This window comes from Myotis daubentonii, chromosome 4, assembly GCF_963259705.1.
Source record: "Myotis daubentonii chromosome 4, mMyoDau2.1, whole genome shotgun sequence".
Classification (NCBI taxonomy): domain Eukaryota; kingdom Metazoa; phylum Chordata; class Mammalia; order Chiroptera; family Vespertilionidae; genus Myotis; species Myotis daubentonii.
The window spans coordinates 48,157,217-48,182,399 of record NC_081843.1 but is presented as its reverse complement, the minus strand read 5'-3'; the positions used below and the strand labels follow the sequence as shown (position 1 = coordinate 48,182,399).

General features: G+C 43.0%; 1 protein-coding gene and 1 long non-coding RNA gene across 2 annotated transcripts in view; one reads left to right on the top strand and one right to left on the bottom strand.

Moving 5' to 3' along the window:
- Positions 1–25,183, bottom strand: part of LOC132232398 (uncharacterized) — a 100,889-nt gene that overhangs the window by 46,327 nt on the left and 29,379 nt on the right. Inside the window, exon 3 of the long non-coding RNA XR_009452420.1 lies at positions 1,419–1,525. This is a non-coding gene — a long non-coding RNA (uncharacterized LOC132232398). The remainder of the gene's footprint in view (positions 1–1,418; positions 1,526–25,183) is intronic.
- On the top strand, positions 15,545–16,243 carry LOC132232397 (GTP:AMP phosphotransferase AK3, mitochondrial-like). Its single transcript, XM_059691850.1, has one exon. It carries the CDS (start codon positions 15,545–15,547, stop codon positions 16,241–16,243), a length of 699 nt encoding a protein of 232 aa, XP_059547833.1.

The window sequence follows — 25,183 nt, the reverse complement described above, 5'->3', positions numbered from 1 at the left end:
GATAACAGAGAACACAGGCCTGCCATCTGAAAGAGTTCTTCACAGGGCTCCTGCAGCTAATGGATGTCTAAGTACCTAGTGATCTCTGTAATAAAGACATGTTCATTAATGAAAACTGGCAACATCAGGGAACATTTCACAATTATGTTATGCATTTCTGAGCTTTGTTTGTTTCATGTACTTAAATATAATAGAGTTTTTACAATTACAACTTTTAGACAAGTGTTCAATATTTGAAGCGAATAAAGTATGGACAAGTACTTATAAAAACTGTATGCATTTCTCAGCATTTTTATAGTAAGTATACTTTCTTGTGCAGTTTGAGCATTTATGTGCTTAAACAAAGGTTTTTAAGTGTTAAGAAGTGTAAAAAAGCAAACAGATGAGCTATGTAAGAAATGTTAATGCAAGCTTAGACAAAGGTCAAATAGAATATGAAACAAACAAAACTACAAATGATGAGAGAAAAGTCAGAAGAATTCAATAAGAATGCAAAAATAGGAATTCAGTATAAAGAAGAATGGTTAAAAATTTGAAGAGTAGATATAAGACTAATAACCAGGTTTGGATGTGAATAATCAACGAGCTGTAATGAAAAACAGAAACCCCCAAACTATCGAGTGTAAGTAGGAGCACTACAAAGTAAGGCTTTGGGGACAAGAGTTAAATACAACAATATTTTATGAGTAAATATTAGTAAATTCAACAGTGGATATAATTCTGGGAAAAGCTAAAATGAATGTATGAAATTCTCAGGGTGGTTAGGCCCCTGGCTGTGTGTTTTAGCTGCGGCTGCTGGAGCTACCACCTGACTTGCTGAGTCACTGGCCAGTCAGGACCTCAGTACAGAGGCCTCGTCACCACTTATTGGCTGTGGCTGTATTTAAATACCTTGCTGCCCTAACCAGTTTGGCTCAGTGGATAGAGTGTCGGCTTGCGGACTGAAAGGTCCCAGCTTCAATTCTGGTCAAGGGCATGTATCATGGTTGTGGGCACATCCCCAGTAGGAGGTGTGCAGGAGGCAGCTGATCGATGTTTCTCTCTCATCGATGTTTCTAAATCTCTATCCCTCTCCCTTCCTCTCTGTAAAAAAAAAAATCAAAAAAAAAATCAATAAACACCTTGCTCTTATTTTATAACAACAACAACAATAATAACAAAAATAATGGTAACAATTTAAATATATTATTCATACCTGAGCTTTATTGAAAGTTCACTATCAACTAGGCTCTGTTTCAACCTCCGTGCATGTACTATGGCATCAATCCTTACTAGGAGTGTTACGATCCTCATTTTACAGACAAGGGATCTGGGGCAGAGTTACTAGTCCTGAGCTCAGATTAGCCTTTACCACTTTTTAAATGTCAGAGCTTATGGGATAATATGAAGTAGAAAACTGTAATAAAGGCCTGGAATACTCAGTGCTTCCCAGCTTGTTCATGAACTGCGCCAGGCGATGCTACATTGCAGTCTTCTATTTCCATCTCCAGTATTTCCAAAGGCAGCCTCACACTGACCTGGATCCCTGGACACAGAGTTAGAAAAATATGGGTTTATGGACAATAGTGGACATTATCTTTAATTTGAGCTAACTAAGGAAGTGAATTAGCTTGTTTATTGAACAATCTAATTAACCAGGCAAGAAATCTATTGGTTAGGAACAAAAGAGGGAGTGCTTTAGTAGATTAAGACAAACCTAGGTCCAAATCTTCAGTCTACCACTTATTAGATGGAATTATGGGCAAGTAATTTAACCTCTTTAAGCTTCTGTTTCCTCCTACACTGCAAAAAAGACAAAAGGAATTAGGTTTTACCTGCAGCATGAAGAATTTAAGTGAAAAATCAATAGACTCAGGTTTCCCAGTGTCAGCATGTCCAACAGCGAGGAGGATCTGCCACAGAGGTTATAGGATTCTCTTTTCCATAAACCTTTAAAACCATGACAGAGACTCCCTAGTTAGATGGGATTTGATCACACCTCTCCCCCTTGGTGTGCAGTTTGGTGGTCTGTGAAGGACTTACAGGTGGTCCCTTTGGTCTCTTAATGTCAGATTAATGACAATCTTTTGCTTCTAACCTATTTGCTTAATAAAAGCAAATTTTTTATTTAATGTAATCATTGTTTTGCTTGCCTTTACCCACATTCAAACTTTATTAAAATGCAGATATTTCTGTTTGAAAATTATTGGCCATTTATCTGTTTCAAAGCAGCAGAAAGCCCCCATTCAAGCTTAATATGAACCTGATACTCTTCATCAGTCTCCCAAAATGCATCAAAAGCAGTCAACTGCCTCTAAGCTTCAATGAAATAAATAAGCAGAGAGACAGATGCAAAATGAAGAATGGTTACATTAAATGAAGAACTTAGCAATCACCTTTTTATGCCTGAGCACTAGAATTGATTAACTTAGGTCTACTCTATTTTTTGTAGAAGCCAAAAATGGAGACAAAGACAGGTAAACAAATATAGAGAGTGCACGAATGAGCTTCAGGCACTTGTGATGAGAGTGTCTGCCTGAGAAAGTGAACGAGTTAGGCAGTGGCCACCTGTACCTGGAGGCATTGCTAGAGAAAACCACATCAGTGCTTCTGCTCCGGGGCAGGCTAGACCCAGGCGAGTTGCTCAACGGTGCAGAAGTAGATACAGATTCATTCATGGTGCAGGCAGACTACACCTTCGGATGGTCCCCCAAACTACCTGAAACTTTCTGTCCTGGTGGAACATTCCATACAGGCAGGCAAGTGAGCAGCCCCCAAACTCATTCCATTATCCCACAAACCTTGACTGTCCTATACAGCTTTGGGCTGTGCTGGGGATACAAAGGTGACCTGGACCTAATCCTTGTTCTCAGCACACTTGCAGTTTAGAAAAATAAACAACACGTATTTAGAGAAGAAGTTACTATAAAGCAGTGGTTCTCAGCATTCCTAATGCCACAACCCTTTAATACACTTCCTCATGTTGTGGTGACCCCCAATTTCATGGTTACAAATTGAACATAATTAAAGCATAGTGATTAATCACAAAAACAATATGTAATTATATATGTGTTTTCCGATGGTCTTAGGCGACCCCTGTGAAAGGGTCGTTCAACCCCCAAAGGGGTCGTGACCCACAGGTTGAGAATCACTGCTATAAAGTATAATGAGACTCATGACAGGGGAAGTAGGGGTCCTAACCTCATCTAGGGGTCAGGGAGTTGTTAAGGAGAAAAAAAGCCAGACACTAGTTAAAGGCTATCTAGGCAGACTTTATTCAGTAACTACTGCAGTAGGGAAAGAGACTTCTGTATAGAACTGAACTCTATTCCAAATATAGCAAAGACAGCTGGGGATTCACAGCCAAGAAGCAGAGGGAAGGGGTCAGTGGACCAAAAAATACTAAGAGAAGACATCAAGGGTTGGGGATTCTTGCTAAATTGACCTAACAGGATTTTTGCTAAAGGCAGGTCAGAGACTCAGACAACAAGTGTGGAATGAGGAACTTGATCAGTTCTTGCCAAAGTGACTTAGCAGAATTCATGCTAAAACCTGCCAAAGATGAGGCCTAGATAAAAAGAGGGCTCAGAGGAGGCTATCTCCTTTGAGGGCTCAAAAGAGAGTTTTTGTCAGTTTTTCTTGCAGAAAGGGGTATTTAAGCTGAAAACTGAAAACTAATTAAGGTTGGATGATAGCATATTCTAAACTGAGAAGAGCATGTGTGAAATCCTTAGAGGTGAGAGAAGAGTGTATTTGGAAAAGTAAAAAAAGCTGGTTATGATTGGTAAATGAAGTTCGAAGCAAAGAGGGTAGGAAGGAAGACTAGAGGCATAATCAAAAGAGAGATTTGGAGGCTTGTAAATTTGTTAGTTCAGATTTTGTCTTAAGGACAGTAGGGCAGGTTTAACTGGGGGAATAATATGATTTGATTTCTCTAGCCTCCAAAGTGGAAGATAATTGAAGAAGGCAAGACTGGAGGCAGGGAGTCCAGTTGAGCACATGCGATGGTAATTTGGGTGTGTGGTTGGTAATGTAACTTGGATGAGGGCAATGGCCTGGGGCTAGAGAGGAATGGAAGGATTAAGATGTTTAGGAAACAGGAATTGTAGGACTTGGGCATAATTTAGTGGCAGGAGAAAGGCAGGAGTCAAAGATGACTCCCAGGTTTCTGACTTTGGCAACTGGTTTTTTTACCTTTCCAGGGGAGTTCTGCTCTTCCCGGCTGCAAACCCTCTCACCAGCTGAGCAATTTCGCCAATTCGGTGTGAGTGTTACTAGTTTCAGCTGCTCACTCCATTTGCTCCCTGACTTTGGCAACTGGATGGATATTGAGATTAGGAACATTGATGGAAGAGCAGCTTGCAGGGGAAGATGATACATTATTTGGGGACATACTGAGTTTCAGTTGCGAAACTTTTGAGTTTGGATCTCAGGTGTTGAATTCCTATTATCCTCAGTCCCATAGTACCTGGCATTGTGTCTGCAAATGTGGCAGATACCACTTAGACCAAATGATAACATCACCAGAGATGTCATGTGGTATCATATACCTCTGATATGATGTGACAAGAAGGACGTTTCACCTCTGTAGCATTCTTTTCCAAAACCCACAACCCCAGTTAATCATGTGAAAAACAACAGACAGGAGGAGGAACCAAGATGGCGGCATAGGTACACACTTGTACTTGCTGCCTCACACAACCACTGCAAAACTACAACTAAAAGACAAAACGGATATCACCCAGAACCATGGGAAGGCTGGCTGAGTGGAATTTCTACAACTGGAAGGAAAGAGAAAAGCACATTCTAACTGGTAGGAGGTGCAGAGGTGCGGAAATGCGGAGGTACGGAGGCACGTGTGGAAACGGGCTGGCAACTGGGTACGCTGTTGTCTTTTTCAACTGGGAGGGAGATACAAGCTCCCAATTCCAGTTCCAGCGAGACTCTGGGGACCCAGACTCAGACGGGGAGAAACTGGACTGTCTGGCATCAGGCCAGAATGCAAGGGCAGCTTTCTCACAGAGGTGCTTGCAGGGATCATTGTTCCTGCATGGTGCTGCAGGACACAGAGACTTTAGGACCTCTCTGAGGCAGAGCAGACTGGCAGTCATTGCGGTTTGCTCCACCCTGATGATTCCCTAAGACCCCACCCCACCCAATTTACAACCCCACCCAAGCTGTGCATAGAGGCTTTTGCATATGAATGGCCTGTTCTTTTGCAATCTAAAAACCTAACAAACTGCAGCTGGGTCAAAGAGTGCCAAAGCTTCCAAAAGAAGGCCTTGACAGCAGCCTGCATTGCTTCACAGCTGGGCCTCATCTGGGCACCTCCAAACCCCAAACAAAGAGGAGGAATCTGCAGATCTCTCTGTAGCACCTGCTGGGTGGCCTCAGGCAGTGGCTGACTTTGCACCTCCTTGGCAATCCAAGAGCCAGTGTACCCAGTGATCAGAGTGAGACCATATCAGAGTACAACTCTTCACATCCATAAGCGACACACTCAAGGGGCAGACTCAGTGAGCACCAAAGCCCCATGGAAGCAAGTCCTGCTCCATAAGGGTGTCTTCAGCACAGCAGTTCTCCCATTGTAGGCACAGCTGGTCCTCACAGCCAATTGGCCTGGTGGTCAATTCCTCCCAGTGATACCAACAGCAATCAAGGCATAACTACAACAAGACTGTGCACACAGCCCACAAAGGGGTGCGCCAAGAGTGTCAACCTCAGGTAATTAGGGAGGCTGAGCCACTGGGCCCTATAGGACACCTAGCACACAAAGCCACTCTATCAACACAGGGAAGCAGCCAAAATGCGGAGACAAAGAAACATGTCACAAACTAAAGAAATGGAGGAAAGCAAACGACTGGATATAGAGTTCAAAACCATGGTTATAATGTTACTCAAGAATCTTATAGAAACCTCCGAGAAATTTAGTGAGACCCTCAAGGATATGAAAAAGGGCCAACTAGAAATTAAGCATACACTTACTGAAATAAAGAATAATATAAAGCGATCCAACAGCAGACTAGAGGATCACAAGAATCAGGTCAAAGATTTGAAATACAAAGAAGCAAAAAACACCCATCCAGAAAAGCAAAAAGAAAAAAGAATAAAAAAATATGAAGATAGCCCTAACCAGTTTGGCTCAGTGGATAGAGCGTTGGCCTGTGGACTGAAGGGTCCCAAGTTCGATTCTGGTCAAAGGCATGTACCTTGGTTGCGGGCATATCCCCAGTAGGGGGTGTGCAGGAGGCGGTTGTTTGATGTTTCTCTCTCATCGATGTTTCTAACTCTCTATCCCTCTCCCTTCCTCTCTGCAAAAAATCAATAAAATATATATTTTTTAAAAATATGAAGATAGTGTAAGGAGCCTCTGGGACAACTTCAAGTGTACCAACATCCAAATTATGGGGGTGCCAGAAGAAGAGAGAGAGCAAGATATTGAAAACCTATTTGAAGAAATAATGACAGAAAACTTCCCCTACCTGGTGAAAGAAATAGACTTACAAGTCCAGGAAGCACAAAGAACCCCAAACAAGAGGAACCCAAAGAGGACCACACCAAGACACATCATAATTAAAATGCCAAGGGCAAAAGACAAAGAGAGAATCTTAAAAGCAGCAAGAGAAAAAAAGTTAGTTACCTAAAAAGGAGTACCCATACCGACTGTCAGCTGATTTCTCAACAGAAACCATACAGGTCAGAAGGGAGCGGCAAGAAATATTCAAAGTGATGAATAGCAAGAACCTACAACCAAGATTACTCTACCAAGCAAAGCTATCATTTAGAATTGAAGGTCAGATAAAGAGCTTCACAGATAAGAAAAAGCTAAAGGAGTTCATCACCACCAAACCAGCATTATATGAAATGCTGAAGGGTATTCTTTAAGAAGGGGAAGAAGAAGAAAAAGGTAAAGATAAAAATGATGAACAACAAAGTGACAACAAATACATATCTATCAACAAGTGAGTCTAAAAAATCAAGTGAATAAAAAATCTGATGAACAGAATAAACTGGTGAATATAATAGAATCAGGGGCATAGAAAGGGAGTGGACTGACAATTCTCGGGGGGAAGGGGGTGTGGGGGTGAGGGAAGAAATTGGTAAAAAATCGAACACCTATGGACGAGGACAGTGGATCGGGGGTAAGGGCATGGGGTGGGGTGGGAACCAGGTGGAAGGGAGCTATGGGGGGAAAAAGAGAAACAACTGTAATAATCCGAACAATAAAGATTTATTAATTTAAAAAAAAGAAAAAGAACAGACAAAACCAATTTGGGGGGAGTGGCATTCTACAGGATACCTGGCCAGTCCTCCTCAAGACTGTCAAAGTCAAGAAAAACAAGGAAAGGTTGAGAGACTGTCACAGACCAGAGGAGACTGGGGATACAGGGCAACTAAATGCAGTGTGGCTGCCTGGGTTGGACTCTGGAACAGAAAGAGGATATTCATGCAAAGGGCAGTGAAATCTAAACAGAGTCTGGATTTGAATTAATAGTAATGTTCCAATCAATGTGTTTCTTAGTTCCGTCAAGTGTACTTTGGTTATGTAAGTTAACAATGGGGGAAACTGGATGATGAGATTTATGAAAACAACTATTCATACAACTTTTCAGTAATCTAACATCATTCCATCAGAAAGAGTTTATTTTAAAAAATGACTATGCCATCAAGAACCGTCTGCTTCAATCACCGGTGTCTTCGGGAACCGCGGCCTGTTATGAAGGTACAGCAGTACCTTGTTTCCCAGCCACATGGAGAAGGAAGTGCACCACAGAGGTCGGCTTTTCAGAGAATTGAAACTAACCCTTCAATCATAGACGAAAAAAGTTATTTTCAGCTGTTTTTTATGGCAAGCTTTCAGAAGTGGATGATAAAATTCCCTGCTCTCTGAACAGAGGACACTAAGTGTCACTGAATCCTTTCTGGGTAAATCAGGGTCACCGGTGTGAACATCTGCTATTATATTACATCATACCAAGCATGGTTCTTTCTTTCTTTCCTTCTTTTCTTTCTCCTTTCTTCCTTCCTTCCTTCCTTCCTTCCTTCCTTCCTTCCTTCCTTCCTTCCTTCCTTCCTTCCTCCCTCCCTTCCTTCCTTCCTTTCTTTCTTCCTTCTCTCTCTCTCTCTCTCTCTCTCTCTCTCTCTCTCTCTCTCTCTCTCTCTCCCCCTTTCTTTCTTTTTCCCCCCTGTGGCATGAAGAAGTTGGAAATGCAGGGGCCACCTCCCCACAACTAAGAAATGACTAAGGAAAGGGAAAAAAAGTTGAATATGGGTTAAGAATAAGACAGATGTTTGTGGAACCTCAGGTGAGCCAGCACTGGGTAGAGAGCATCTTTCACCTTCGTAAACAGCAATTTAGCTAAGGGCAGCAGCTGGCAGCTGATTTTCCCATTTCCTGTGCCATTTTCTGGTTAGTAATGCACCCTCTGCAGTTTCTTTTAATGCAATGCATATCGTCTGGACAATAACTGAACACACCAATAAACCATCTTTACCTCATTCTAGGTAGGCCTGGGAAGCAGGTGGAGGTGAGGGATTAACCCACCGATATTTTCACGAGGGAGTTTACATTGTGGACTCTTCCAGATCTACTTAGAGAATATTTTCTTTGTGGTGTACTATTTGGCTCCTATTACATGAAGAAGTGTCTAATAAAATTATTTTAGAAAGCAGTGTGATGTGGACCTTGGCAACAGGCAGCCAGAAAAGTAAAGGGAGTTTAGTATGAGAAAGAGGGATTAAAATTCTGACTTTTCACCAAGCCTTTTATGCCACCCTCGTCCAGAGCCATGTGCCAGCTGGGACTCCCTGCTTGGAAAGACCACATGCCCGGGAGCCCAACAACTGCCCACACTCACAGCCCCTCCTTTGGAAAATGGACTTCCCAGCTCTCTGTTCCAGCGTGTCCTTCAGTCAACCCCTGACCTTTACTCAATCCCACGTGAAGACACGGAGTATCCTTCCCTTGAGTTACTTCTGCCACTGAAATGCAAGGCCCTTAGTATCGCAGCCTCTATTTTCTGCCTCTTTTTTATTGTCCAAATCACCTTAGTCAATGTCAGTCTGGGTAAATGTTTCTGGATTAACTGTTTGTGAGATAAATCTCTCCACGTAACCAGGCGAGGCAGGAGGTAGCAACTGACAAACTATTGTTACGGACAGAAGATATTTAAAGAGCAGTGGGGATGTTCAAGGAGCTTCCTATACATGGTCCCCTTTGTCACTTGTTTGTTGGCAACAGGACTCGAGCTCTCATCAGCATCACGGACATAAATAAACTAGGCCGAGGCCAAAGGTTTTGGCCTGAAACTAATTGTCAGCTAACTAATCTTAAAAGTCTGACTAAGGAAAATATATTTTAACATCTACACGATGTTTCCATTCCTCTAGGAAAATGTGCAAAGATCTATACTCCCCTTAGGGCAGGGTTTATCAACTTAACTACTATTCTCATTTGGGGTAGACCACGCTTCGCTGTGGAGCGCTGTCCTATGCACTGCAGAAAGTTTAGCCACGAGGGTTACTAGAGTTAGCAAATTAAACTACAGGGTTCCCAGTTAAATTTGAATTTCAGATAAACAACAAATATATTTTTTAGTATAGATATGTCCCATGCAATATTAATAGCATCCTAAGCCTCTATCTATTAGATGTCAGTACCTTTACCCCCTTCCCACCTCCCACCTCAAGTTGTGACAACCAAAAATACCATCAGATATTGCCAAATGACCCTGGGAGGCAACACTGCCCCTGCTTTAGAACCACTGATTCAAAATAATGCTTAGAAAATTGCAGACCTGAACTTTATCATAGCTTCGAGAAGAAATAGCTATATCTGATAAAGCATCAGTGAAAGAATTAGCCATATTTAAACCATTATGAAAACATAATTCATTCCGCTTTTTAATGTCCCTTGCGATCAATTCCCTTTAGGTTTTCATGCCAGTTAAATGCTTGGCTCTCTTTCAGATCATTTTGATCATATTTCCTTTTTTCCTGAACTGCTAGAAAGCTTAGAGGTAAATTTAATGCTCAGTTGCCGAAGCCATCTAAGCTCATGTAGCTAGTATTTTATTTTTTAAAAACAAACATCTACATAGTGGCTTTCATATGCCACATATATTTTAAATGCTTTATAAATACTAACTTCTTGAATTGACTCTATCACTGCAACAACCCTATGGGTAAGTGTCATTATTACTCTCCCTTTTCAGAATAAGAAACTGAAACCTTTTTAAAATTTCTATGAATTATTTCCTCTTTCATCCTCATCCTTACTTTATGAAGAAAGCCCCTTCAGATTCTGTGTGGGAGCTGGCTGGGTGTATTACACACTTGGCCACTGTGGCCACCAGCTCCGACTGCTCCCATGTGCCCCCAGCCTCACGCCCATGCCACAGGCCTCTCACCGCCCATCCTGGGCTTCCCCAAGATGGGAGTGCAGGGAACCTTGCTTCAAGCCCAGAATTGCACAATCAAGAATTGCAGAGGAATTAACATCTCATGGTCAAAATGTTGCCAATTAGGAAATGAAAAGTAGATAAATCTGTTCTCTTTCTTTTTTCACTCTAGACAGTCTGTCCTAAGATGCAGCTGTTCAGAGCATGGTTCCATAAGACAGAGCGATCAGTTGCACTTGGTGGCAACCAGCTCAGTTATGCCTGCTCAAATTTCTCTCCCTCCTCCCCAGCCTCACTCCAGTATCTCTGGCTTCTGCTCCTTGGGATTGTATCCCTAACAGAGCAGCAGCAACAGAGCATTGTCAGGCTCTGCTTTCTAAGGAATCCAGACCAAGACAATTATAAATAATCTATCGATATAAAAGCCTAAGTAACCATCGCAACCAAATGGATGACCGAACAGGCTGTGTGGGGCGACCAGGCTGGCAGGGGGGTTAGTGAGGGGCAACCAAATGACCGAGCACCAGGCTGCATAGGGTGACCTGGCCAGCAGGGGAGGCAACCAGGCCGGCGGGGGGGGGGGGGGGGGGGGGGAGGGGAAGGCAGCTGAGGGCGATCAGGTCGGCAGGCAGAGGCAATTAGAGGTGATCAGGCTTGCAGGGGGCAGTTAGGGGCAATCAGGCAGGCAGGCAGGTAAGCGGGTAGAAGCCAGCGGTCCAGGAATTTGAGAGGGATGTCCAACTGCCGGTTTAAGCCCGATCTCCAGGGTCTTGGATTGGAGAGGGTGCAGGCTGGGCTGAGGGACCCCCCCCCCCACACACATGAATTTCGTGCACCAGGCCTCTAGTTACAAATAAAATTACACTGAATGGAAGTTTACCTAGTTATTTCCATTAACTTCAGAGTCAATACTAGTAACTGAGGTGCAATCAAATACAATTCTGGAATGTTATCCCTGGAAGGACTTTAAGGGCCAACCCCATCATCTTTACAGCTGAGGACACCAAGACCCAGAAAGGGAAGGGGGCTGCTTAAAATCACAAGCCCTGCTAGTAGCCTTCAAATAGAGTGCAAGCATTTGGTGCCTGCAATGTCAGATTTCTATATAAATTATTCCACTTTGTGCTTGCAAATTGCTTTATTGGTATTATTGTTCCTATTTTATGCTTAAGAAACAGAGGCTCAGAAAAAGTGAAGTGAAATGTTCAAGGTCACAACCTTAGCAAATGGAAGCATCAGGTCTGCACCAGGCCTCTGGACTACCCCGCTGCGTCCGGGAGGCCTGGGAACGGGCCCTGGCTACCTGGGGAGCGTGGTGGAAAACCAACAGGGACTCAGAGGAAGACAGGCTTGAATTCAAGTCCTAGCTCATCCACTGAATAGATTTCCCTGAGCCTCAATTTTTTAAATTTCAAGAATGGGGATCATAACATCTATTCATAGTGTGGCTATGAAGAGGAAATGAGATAATATATGTAAATCTCCTACCACAGTGTCTACCCACAGTAGTTCCTTAATAAAATGTTAGCCAGCATCAGTTCTCTGGAATCAAAGATGCCTTCCAAACACAGTATTACCTTCTCTGTCATAGGTGCTTAAGTGCCAGGCATGATGCTAGCATTTCTATAGAGGAAGGAATTTCTTCTGACCATTGGAATTTCACTGAGGGAGGGAAGATGAGGGAGTGTCCTCTTACCTCCTCTTAACCTCTTATTTCCTCTACCAATATCATAAACTTTAGTCATTTGTGTACTCCCTTGTTGAACTTTGCCATGTCAGTTTTTTTAAACTGTAGCAATTTTAAAACTTAAATTTAGAGTGAAGTTTTGTCCTAAGCAAGAAAACGCTGAAGTATTAGGTTTGATTGGCTAGTTTTGTTTTTTCTTATACACTTTAAAACATAAATACTCCATCATTAAAATTAAAAAGTGTCATTATTTAAAATGCCCCAGGAAAAAAATATAAGATAAAACATGATTGGAAAATACTCCAGGAAAAAAAATCAGATGGAATAAAACTGGCATAATGTTGACCATTGTTGAAACATGGGGCTATACATTTTCTAATTTTATGTATCTTTGAAATTTCCACAATAAAATAGTGTAAAAAATAAAATATACTTAACAAACCCAGAGGTAGGGGCGGGAAACATTCTCTGGCAGAGATCTAAAATCATCTCAAATTCCCCAGAGGATCACTTGGGCAACACTGGCCTATACTGCCCGCTAGAAAGTCACCAACACTCACGCTTCAGTATTTCCCATGGGCTTTGTCCCCTGTGCTTAGAACAACTAGCCACCTAGATAAATGCCTGTTGAAAGTTTGCTGAACCAATGAATGAATGATGCTCTCACCTGCTACCCTACTTGCAGCTCTTAGCTCTGTTTCCTTGGATGCCTTAAACTGCTAACTCTCCCTTAGGGAGTGGGCAATAAATTAACTTAGAAATTTTCACCTCAAAATGATTAGTAATGTAAAACTAGGCCTAATCTGAGAAGCACTGCTATTTTTATTTTACTGCTCTGCCACTTGGCTTCTGCTACCGTAAAGAAATACCTAGAAAATGTCAATAAACTTTTGAGTTGGCATTGGACTAATTTTTTTTTTCTTTTGCTAAATGAGGTCAAATATATTGGATGATAGTACTTGGCTACTGGTTATGTTTTTTTGTCTAAGAATCTCTCATCAGATGCTATCAAGACCAAGTTTCATAACCATTTTTCTCAAACAGCTTATGTGACATCAGTTTGGAAAAGGAGGAAGAGGCGAGGTGGTTTCAGGAACCAGAATGACTCAGTGTTCTTAGAGTCTGACAGGTCCCAGCAGGCCCACGTGGAGTGTGCCTTCTCTATGCTACTCTGGAGCCCATCCTCTCCCACTCACACCTGGAGACAAATAAATGATACCCACTCTCTGCAGATAGACTCTCTCTGGGATATTCTGGGATCAGAGTCTGGTACCAAATTAGATACCTCAAGTAAAGGTTGAATGTAAGATGTCTAGATCTATCCAGGATAGAAAGGCCTTGGTGGGATCCCTTTTTTGTATATAATTAATTATCCTAAAGGACAACCATAGCATGCAAATCAACTAGTATTATAAAAAATACTGTTTCAAATTATAACATCTTTTCTTTTCCCTTGGCTGCAGGATGTAGGCCAAATTTCTATGAAATATCCATGTATCTACCTTTTGAATCTTCTTAGGTATTCAGTGTAAACTTTTTTGGATACAGAAACAATAAAAGAGATTATATCACTATTTAAAGACTGAAAATAGAGAACTAATAAAAAAGAAGTCTGAGAAATTAGAGCAGCAGTGCTACTCTGCTGCCACAAAACACAAATACAGAAATTAGGCTTGTGCTCCCAAGATCTGTCTTCTGGAAATAGCTCTCCCTTGTTTAGAGAATGAGAACAGCCCATCAGATTATTTTCATGGATCTTTTTTAGAAATGAAGCGGCCCAAGAATGGAAGAGAACGCAGTGGATGCGGGGTTGGTGGCTCGGCAGCCTCTAATTAGCATCAGCACCATGTGATGCAAAGCCTGATGCTGCATTAAGCCAGTGCAATCGGACTCCCCAAGACAAAGAAAGGGTCTTGCACAGCTCATGGAGTAAACAAAACCTAAAACATTTTTCCAAGGAAGTCATTGAAGCCCGTAATTGTCATGTTAAGAATTTTACAAATGCAAATGGTCCAAAAACAAATGAGAAGATTCTCAATCTCACTCATACTGGAGGAATTAAATTTAGACAGTACTTTCTTCTTCTATATCTACTAGAGGCCCAGTGCACGAATTCGTGCATGGGTAGGGGTCCCTCGGTCTGGCCGGGGGAAAGGGACTGCGGGAGGTTGGCTGTGGGAGCACACTGACCACCAGAGTGCAGCTCCTGCATTGAGCTTCTGCCCCCTGGTGGTCAGTGCATGTCATAGCTACAGTCATCCGGTTGTCCGGTTGTCTGGTCGTTCAGTCATAAAGGTTGCTTAAGCTTTTATATATATAGATATACAAATGTATTTTTGTTGATTTCAGACAGGAAGGGAGAGGGGGAGGTAGAAACATCAATGATGAGAGAATCATTGATCGGCTACTTCCTGCATGCCCCCCACTGGGGACTGAGCCTGCAACGCAGGCATGTGCCCTGACTGGGAATCGAACCATGACCTCCTGGTTCATAGGTAGAAGCTCAACTACTGAGCCACACCGGTTGGGCTAACCAGTACTTCCTTACCACTCTGCTGGCCTGTTGAAATAGCTCCTGACAGCTCCCCCTGCTTCTATTCTTGCAGACAAGCAATCTTTTAAAAACAAAAATTAAGTCATGTCTTTCCACTGCTTGAAACTTGGTTTCCCAGTTTACTTAGCAGGTATATTTAAATATAAGTTACATCACACTTTCACACAAACTGAACACAAATTATATCACTCTGCAACTCTTTGCAGTTATATCTTAGAAATCTTTTCATGTTACCTTACAGAATTCTGCCTCTGTCTTTTTAGCTGCTGCCTGACATTCCACAGTACGGCTATGATTCGCTTATCCATTCTCTTAGCAGTGAACATTTCTGCTGTTAACAATTTTTCACTGTTAAAAATAAGGCTGAAGTGAGCATCTTATATGTGCCTTCTTGTTGGAAAGTGTCTAAGGAAGATTCTGAGAAGTCTTTTCAAACAATTATTAGCCACTGCCAAGTTGCCTTCCAACCTAGCCGTGGGGACACCCCGGGGCAGAAAACTCTTTTCTCACACCTCTGTGCCCATATGTGCTCCGAGATGCAGTCTGGACTGTTTCACTGTCCATTCTTACAACTCGTATCATTCTTTAATTCTGGGAAATTCTTGTCTCCTCTTTAATTATGTCTTGAAATACTGCATCCCTCCATCCTCTTCATTTTCTACCTGTGAAAATGCTGCATCTTTATGCTGCATCTTGGGAGAATTTATTGTCTCAATCTTTCAACTCGTGAATTGGCTCTTCGGTAGTGTCTACTTTTTAAATCCATTTCCTCTGCAGGCTGCATGCTCATGTCGCGTGTCCCATGCGTGTCCTCGCGGCGCTGCCCAGCCTTCAGCCCGGAGCTGGGAGCCGGGAGCCGGGAGCCGGGAGCGCGCAGGCCGGGCCGGGGCCCAACTGTCAGCGCGGTGGGCCTGGCTGCCAGCCATGGGGGTGGCCGAGCAGCTCCTGCGCGCGGTGACCATGGGCTCCCCAGGCTCCAGCAAGCACACCCTGTCATTGCGCATCGCCAGGCACTTCGAGCTGAAGAAGCTCTCCAGCGGGGAACTGCTCCGAGACAACATACTGAGGGGCACAAAAACTGGTGTGCTGGCCCGGCCTTTCATGAGGCAGGGGGAGCTCATCCCGGACGACATCATGACTCCGCTGACCCTTCAGGAGCTGAAAAACCTCGCTCAGTACAGCTGGCTGCTGTGTGGTTTCCCCAGGACACTCCCACAAGCGGAAGCCCTGGAGAGAGCGTATCAGACACACCTGGTGCTGCACCTGAACGTGCCCTTTGAGGCCATCATGCCACGCCGCTCTGCTCGCTGGGTCCGCCCAGCCAGTGGCCGCGTCTACAACCTCGAATTCAATCCTCCCAAAGTGGTGGGCGTGGATGATCTGACGGGGGAGCCTCTCATTAAGCGCGAGGACGACAGGCCCGAGATACTCATCAAGAGACTGAAGGCTTACGAAGACCAAACAAAGCCGGTCCTGGAATATTACCAGGAAAAGGGCGTGTTGGAAACCTTCTCTGGAACAGAAACCAACAAGCTCTGGCCCTACATACATGCTTGCCTGCAAACCGAAGTTCCCCATGCCCACTGGAAGCATTGGTTTTTCCATGAGGAAAAATGCTCGTAATTAGCGAGATGAGCATCTCTACCTCCCTTCATTGAGAAGTTCCTCCTTCTAAGACTCCACCATGTATGAATTCTTTGAAAATTATATTCGTATTATTTCTACGGATTTTATTCTGGGTAGTAAAGATATGCCAAATGAGCCAGATAGTAAGACTTATCTTTTGAAATTGTCTGGTGTGTTTTATCCAGCTATCTTCTATATGTAACTCAAGATCGTCAGAGATGGCGAGACTCTAAAAAAATTCTTCTAGAGCCAAATTCAAAGAGCAATTGGCAGTAATCTAACTTTTGTTCAGTAAAAATAGGTGTTTGAGAAGGTTGCCATATTTTTCTTGGGGATGTTGCTGGTCTGAATTGCCCTCTGGCCTATTCCTAGTGAAAAGGGATAAGTCACTGGGTGAGATTTCAATGTGTTCAGTTCTGGTACCCCGTTCCTCTGGCAACAGCCAGCCTCATGACCCATGGCCATGCCTGTCTAATTTGGGATCCCTACCTGGAGACTGACCCTGTCACTGCTGTTTGGCGCAAGGGTGGATGAAAGGGCATCACTGGAAGATGAATCTCTGGCCTCCTGCAGCAGTGCCCCAGGGACCTACATGTCCATGATCCTTAACGCTCTCATGCTTCTGGTGTTTGCCATCTTTGGAGATGGAGTAGCCTTGGTGGCCCCTTCACCTTGTGGCAATGGTCTTCTGTGCACATTGTAGAATGGGTTTTCTGTTTTTGCATCAATCCGGTCGACATCCCACACCTCAGGATTTATCCACGTTTCTGGTTCACTGGAAGTGTCACTTCTGATTTAGGGTCTTCAGTTGAGGCTCTTGCTGCAGGAATGAAGAAGCTGTAGAATATACTTAGTCCACCGTCCTGAAAGGAAACTAGATTTCCCTGTTCACCCTCAATATACAAAGTCACCAGACCTCTTAGAGCTGCCACTTTCAATTCTGGCTCTACAGCAGAATCATCTCGGAGCTTTAAGACTGAATACCCTGATAACTTTGATTTAGTTATCAGGGTGGGGGCTATGCTTCTTGCTATGTTTGCTGTATTATAAAAGCTTCCCAGCTTTTGCACAGCACCATGGGATTACCTCTAGAGGGCCAGCTTTCAAAACAGGGTCCATCGGGAGCTCAGAACCACCTGGCAGTCTCACCAGTGGGGACTTTCATACAAAAGGCTCTGCCCTCCTTGTCACCTCTTTTCTCCCACACAGATATTTAAGCAATAAGTAGTTTATCATTATTGTATCATTAGTCATCACAGTGTCTAACTAACAATTTTTCATTTGATCTGTGTTGCTCACCAAATGCCACATCAAATGTCATTCTAGTTACTGATTTTTAGAAGCTTGTTCAAACAGCCTTTCCTGTGTGGCTGGTTTTTAAATTCTCTGATATCTCTATTGTATTTAAACTCAGCTAATGATGTTCACTTCAAGTGTGGTGGTTGAGAAATCAACTAGCAATAAGATCATGATGTAGTTACTTTGTTTTCTAGTCTTCAATAGCTTTGGCTTGGTCCTAATTAAAAACCTGAAATATGCTTGTTAAATGGATTTGGAAGACGAGGTGATCCAAAACACAATGCATTTCTCTAAACAGCTACCTTTTATATTAGTGACTTACTTACGCTGAAATGGGAACCTGTTTATGTGCAAATTGTGGGTTGTCCTATTCTCCAATTAGGCCTACAATCTAGATTCAGGCCTATGGTCTTGTGAGGTCCTTGCATATTTTTGGTGGTCGATCATATAGCAGTGCCTTCTCCAGCGATGGGTAGGGAAACACCAGGTAAGCAGAATGAATATTGAATTTGAATAGAGTGCAGGTGGGGAGTCAGAATTAGGAAGAGAATTGGGGAAGTATGTGAGAGGACTTTGAATATCATGACATGGTGGCACCACCCTCCCTTCAGCAAGCGTAGAAAATTGTCATAATGTCAGGAGATTGGAAGAAATATTCAAAATTGGTGGTGGTCTTTAAGGACGCCAAAGGGGCTAGGATTATCGACAGGTAATCAGAATGGTGTGTTAAATGAAAAGGACGGCAGGCCACGCGGATACAGAATTTAGCTATTGCCAAACTGTAAGGCTTTGGGAATTTATCAGATATCCCACTGAGCCAGTGTTGCATGGGTGGCAGATGCCCACCCAATTGTGATTTTATGAGGAAGAAATCATGAAGTAGAGGAAATGAGGAGGGTGTAAGGTTAAATGTTGACAGGAAAGACTCTGGGATGAGAATAGAAAATCCATTATTGGGGAATTTGAGAGTGAAATAAATTAGAAGAAAACCTTTAGGACTAAGAAAGAAATGAGAAAATATTAGCAAGAGAAGTGATGGAATTGTGATAGGAGGAAAAAAAAACAGACCTACACTCAGAGGGAACATGCTCTAGTTCTGCCTTCTTAATTTTTTTAAATTTCTCCTTATAAAAAATGAAAAATATTCCTACTACATTCCTTGAGCATTGAACATTGATGAGACCCATTAACTAGGGTAAGTCAAGAGGTCCAGGTAAATTACTTTGAAGCAAATGAAGTCTTATTGGGGTTTTTATCTAGCAAAAATAGGATCTACTTCCTGGAGTCATTACCATTTGAAATGGCCATTTCATGGGGCTATAACAGGTGGATACATTGCATAGGATATGCCTCCAAAAGTGATCATTTCAGAAATAATTGGGAATCAGTGAAAATCATTAGCAAGTTTAACAATCCTAGAATCTTTCTTTTCTTAGTCTCCATGACATTGCTTTCAAAAGTTAGCAAATTTAAGCAATAAACAATCAAATGATATTTTTGTATTTATATGGAGCTTGGGCTCTGGGTTAGCTTTTGCAAGTGACAACAAGGCAAGATTCAAGCTATAATAACTATAGTCTGAAAGCAAAGTTTTCAACTCATTGTACTTTGTTAGCTCTCTTGTCACTTAAAATGTCCTCATAAATAAAGTGGACAGGGATCCTCAGATTAAATTCTTAACCGGAAGCTGTAATGACTAGTCAGTCCCAAAGCGATACCAAGTGCCAGCCAGTGTTGCTGCTGCATGTGTGAGCACCAAAGGAGGAGAAATGTTCTAAAAAAAAAAAAAAGCAGCGATATCTAGCAACAACCCTAATCCCTTTCAGGGACACTGTCCTTCTATTTGGATGCTTCTGGTCTCCAGCTGGATATGCTGTTTACCATTTTCTTTGCCTTAAGTAGAGCTTGCCTTAAATCATGATTTGTGGTTTCAAGAAAGTAAAAAAGTCCCCTTATTGTCCACAGGTCCTTCCTCTTCTGATGACAGTCACTAAAAGGGGGGACACATTTTTCTATTTCATAGTTAATAATAATCTTAGCATCATCTCAGAAAACTCAACACAGTGGCTAATACTTATTCCAGGATTAAAATGAGGGATATAAGAGGGCAGAGAGAGTGGTGATTGCCTAAAGCATGGGTGATGGTGAGGTGGGATGTGTGAGAGCCAGGAGGGATGTCAAGAAAATGGTACTGGCCCAACCGGCATGGCTCAGTGGTTGTACGCTGACCTATGACCCAGGAGATCATGGTTTGATTTCCAGTCAGGGCACATGACTGGGTTGCAGGCTCAACCCCAGTTGGGGGCGTGCAGGAGGCAGCCAATCAATGATTCTCTTTCATCATGGATGTTTCTATTGCTCTCTTCCTCTCCCTTCCTCTCTGAAATCAATAAAAATATATTTAAAAAAATAAAAAGAAAATGGTACTAAAAGGGAAGCTGAAGGAAAACCCTCAGTCACATATCTGCCTAATGCAAGGCTAGGTGGTAATGAAATATTTCTTAGTCCAGCAAACCTTCCTCCTTGCCCACTATAGAGCAATCTCTAAAAGTTTTCTCTGACACAACAGGTACTTGCCACATGTAATCCGTGGACATGGCTCAGCATTTGCTGCACTGATATTTTGCAATACTTTTAACAACTACTTCTCCTTGCATGGCCACTGCTACTTCTGGGAAAGGGTGTCCATTCTGTGCTCGGATGCATTACAGCTGTGGCTTGCCTGGAGTTTGCTCATCACCACATGGCCTTTTCAAGTCAGAAGCCTTCTTTCATCATGTCTCACATGTGTTGGCTAATAGTCATGTGATTACCCTTTCAGTGATCTAAAGCAGAACAGCCAGCTGAGCATTACAGGCCCCAGGTAGATTTAGAACTTAGCCCTTGGTCCTACAATCAGCATGAGCTATTGGGTGAACACTCACAGGAACAGCACAATAATATGTCCACACAAGTGTATGTGGTGGGAGGAGGGTGCCACATCAGCAAATACATGTTCTAAAAATGCAGAAATCCCAAACATGTCCGAGTCTTGAACTGCATTCGTGAGTTTATGCATTGTTAGGTAACCACACACTCTGCAGTTTATTGGGGAAGCCCAGCCGCAAGTATGGGCCTGCTTAGTGTCAGACACCTGGTCAAATCTACTTGCTCCCAACTCCCTAAAGACACAGCGTGCAGGGCAAGTGTGGATCTTCAAGGTTGAGCTGCACCAGTCAGCTCAATGGGAATGCTTAATCTGACCCTTACAACGGCCATACGGAGCCTCACTGAGGCTTTGGATGAGGGGCACAGTCTCCCTGGGAATAAATTTGATGAATTGCTATTATGTTTGGATTGCCCTGCCCACACTCACCAACTATTTTAGATAACACATGACTCTGACTCACAGAAAAGAGCAAAGAACTGCACCGTGGCTCTAAAACATGCTGCTCACCCACTCCCTTGGGCAAGAGCCAGAAAACACTCAGGTCTCTAAGTGCTGACCGTGAGGACCCTTTTCTCTCTCTCTCTCTCTCTCTCTCTCTCTCTCTCTCTCAAGCAAGGTCATCAAAATTCAGCAATACACAAGCACACATTTAAAAATATCTCCTAAATATACAAATGGACAACTTGAGTAAGAATGTGGGGGCTAAAGAAATAAAGTAAAGGCCTTTTATAGCTTGATGTCTTCTATGATCTAGTAAGCTCTGCCCAGAGGCTGTGGGTGGGATGAAGCCTAAAAGTGTCTACATCAACAGGGGTTCTGGGGCCACCAACATGGTAGATGCAGGGCCTTCTTAAAGGGACCAACGGCTCCAGGTGATGTAATGGAAATTAAGCCACACGGTCTGGTTTCATTCCCCATGGCATCTTGCCTTTGCTAGGTTAATTTTCAGAGGTTGTTTTAGTTGAGCTCCTTTGGCTACCAGGTCTGATGCCCCTCAAATTTGCTCAAATAAATTGTGCATTGTGTGGGGATAGCAGGCAGAAGGGACAGTGCACACTCTAGGTATGAAAAATCTTGGGAATTCAGGAATTGTTAACAACCAGACCTCAGTCAGGGCAGGAGCTGGGACCCCTCAGAAGCCCTCCTGAGCTGAGCTCCCTCATTTAGTGCAGGCTCACAGGCTCCACGGCCTGTGGGGCTCATACACATGAAATAGTGGGTCCAAAATGAAAACTGCACGTGTCCCTCAGGCTCAGGGTCAGGGTCTGGGTAACGAAACTGAGTAGTGGGGACTCTGGGCCACCTATATAAAGCAGAATTCTGCATTCATCTTGTCTCCTGTAAGTTTTCTGAAAGTTCTTTATTCACTCTGAGTAGAACCCCACAGGCAGCAGGTGAATCTGCAATGTGCCCATTAATGCTCCTGAATGGATACTCACGGGAACATATGTGCAGGTGAGCTCCAATGGTGTCTGAACGTATGCTCTAAAAATCTGATAAGACCCAAACACACCTCAAGTCTGGCTTCTATGTTATCACCATGTTCATTCTTAGGTAGTCATAATTCCCATGCAGTTTGCTCTGGAAGCTCATCCGTTTTCAAGTGTGAAATATTCCATTGTTTATGTGTTGGCAATCATTTAAAATTTAAACACCTGTAAGCCAGACAAAACATGTTGTGAATCAGATGTGTCCTGTGGGTGGCTGATTTGCAGAAGCTGGTGCCCTAACGCCTCAGCTTACATTGCACATATCTGTTTCCTTATGTTCCTTAACCATATTGGCAAATTCTATCTACATCTCCCAGTTCAGACTCCCTAAAGAGTAATTTAATTGGTTCTGACTTGGGTAGGAGCCATTTCTGGCCTAATCACACAAAAGTTGTAGGTGAGGAAGTAGGTGTGGCAGATAAACTGAGGAACCATTGACATTTCCAGTTTGTTTCCTCTTTGGGTCATGTTCTTGAACTGAGAAGGGAGCAGAGGATTTGTCTTACTTGAACTTCCTGAACCTTCCTAAATAAAAGAAGCTGGCAATGATCAGATGCCCTGTGAAAATGGCCTAGCATGCTTAGAGGCGGCAATCTAACCCTGACAGGGTGCCTTCTCCACCAATTACTTCTCAGTCAGTTTCTGAGAACAGAGATGACTGTGGGCCATCACTCAAGCTTTTCCTTTGACCAAAATTGACTTCTTTGTCTCTTTTCTTCATATTTCTAAACAACACCACTCTTCTTTACTAATGTTTGCTTGGAAATAGGCCTATGCCTGATTACCTTGCATATAGGAAGTTCCAGAATACGCTCTCCCCAGTGAGAAAAGGAATCGGCAGGTGTCAGTTTCTGAGGTGAGCTACTTGTCTTCACACTGTCCTTATTTTTTTTTTTTTAATGGTAACAAGCTCTGGTAATGATGTATTTTTCTCTGCTTGCTTGACCTGATCATATAATCTGCATTCTGATCCAGCATTTTCCAAGTCTCTGTAGACTCCACTCAAACTGTGTATTATGAAAGACAACATTTCTGTCTTACAAAAATATCTTTTTAAACTTCACATTTCTGGAAGGTAGCACCGACATTCTTTGCTGCTCTACCCACAGCAGACACAGAAGAGCTCCCCTTGCTTTGGGATCAGAATGCCTAAGTATGGGTCCAGCTTGTCACTGATTGGCTGCTCTGAAATGTTTTAAAAACAGAGGCAATCATGGAATAAAAATAAATTAGGCTGGCTCCCTTAGGTTTGGGGGAGGAATTATAAAGCTCTTTGGAAAACTTTTGAATTATTTTACCTCTCTTGGGGAAATCTAGACCGGGAATCCATCCAGGTTTGGGAATACTCCTAAGAGCATGTATGTCTTTTTTTGGTCCCAATCTGTTTTCAACTCCAATATTTGGGATAATGACAAATTACTCAAAGACTCTAGAGTCAGCACCAAAGCCTTAGGTTATGGTCAGGGAGCCTCTAATCTCTAACACTTCAAAGAAGGGGGTCTCGGGAAGGATTGGTAAGCTCCTTTCTCCCTTTCACTTGCTACTGGGAGCTTAAAGCTTGCAAGTCTATACTGGTGTAGTGGACATTTAATTTTCTGTTGACTCTCTCCTCCTGAGTCTGATAACAACACACTCATTTTCCTGTGAACCTCCTCTTGAACTCTACTCTCCCACCCCCAATCTGGTGTGACTCTAGCTTCAGGCCTGGGTACCAGGTCTGGGCCTAGAAGATCACAGGGGCCATGATTGGTTCAGAGATAGACACACGTCCCAAACTAGACCAGGAAAACCAGTCCTGACACTGTTGGAACTATAGAGAAAGAGGTACCTGACACTGGGGTTGCTGAGCTGGTGGGCAGAGCCCTTGGTAACATCTTTACCACCATGTAGGCAATGAAACCAGCACCAACGAAAGCAGGGCTAAAGGAGAGAAGCAGTGGCAATGTCCTTGTACTGTTGAAAGCCCTGGATCTAACTGTGCCTGAAATCACCCACCCAACTTCCCAGTTACACGGATCAATAAATCCTGTTTTTTCTTTAAGTTGGCTTAAATGGGACATCTACTTAATGATTACAATGGTTGGGACTAATACACCTGGTCTAGTGACAACTTCCTAGATCCCATATTTCCCACATACTCCTCCCTTCATCTTGCTGATTTTATTAACCTACATGAGATTCCAGCTTTATAAGGTGGAACTTGCCACTCTTTAGACCCAAGTTTTCTTAACATCCTACAGTAAGCCTTTCTGGACCATGGGGTTGTCGGGGTTCAGATTTTATCATCAAAGTACGCAGCCAGCCGCTAAGGTTACTTCCCATAAAAATAACTGTCCTACAATTGAAGCACCAATTGAGCTGCTCTTGGGAGTTTCACCTTGAGATCCTTTGGAAACAAATGTCACCTTTTCTGCCATCTGCCTTGTGGTGCATGGCTGTCGTGCTGCTATCTCCCTGCTGTGTCCTCATCCCACTCTCATTAGCAGAGGAAAGAGTCAAAATAAACCTTTGCTTTCATTTGACGCCTGAGTAAATAAACTCCCGGACACATGCCAAGTACTGTCAGAGCACATGTGTCCTCACTCATCTGTAAGAAACACAACCTGCCGAAAACCACTTGGAGGCCCTGAGTGTTCCCAGGATCTGTGTTCAGGCAGAATATCGGTATTGTCCCCAGTGCTGGTCACAGAATGCCTTCATGGCCCAGCCATTCCTGGGAGGTTCTTTCCTATGTTCTGGTCTCCCTCATCTTCTATAGGGGATCTGGGAAGACTTTGGTCATGGAGAGTCCATAACATTACACATTTATGGGAGGGGAGAAGCAGGAGGAAGGAGTAGGAGTAGGAGTGTGGAGGAAGAGGGAGGGGAGGACAGGGAGCTGGGAGCAGGACAACACCACCTTTATTATAACCATTTAAATTAGTACAGACTAGAAATTAAACTATACCTTATATGTTAAGAGAGTGATATTGAAGAAAATTTGATAAGTGAAAACTCTTTGTGCTATTAATTTATAAAATTAGACTTTGAGCAAATGTGTGCTACTGGAAGTAATTTTTTATTAATATAGAGAAAGACAGACAGTAGAGAGAAAATTCAATCTATATAAAAATATATACAGTGACTAATAAAAGCCTCCCTCCACACTAACTCCCAGGCACTCTCTCCCTTTGGTTCACAGGTTTTTGTTTTCTGCTAGGAAAAAAAAATATATATGTT

Bases quoted from the DNA above. Each gene is read 5' to 3' on its own strand.
- LOC132232397 (XM_059691850.1), top strand. From the start codon at position 15,545: ATGGGGGTGGCCGAGCAGCTCCTGCGCGCGGTGACCATGGGCTCCCCA.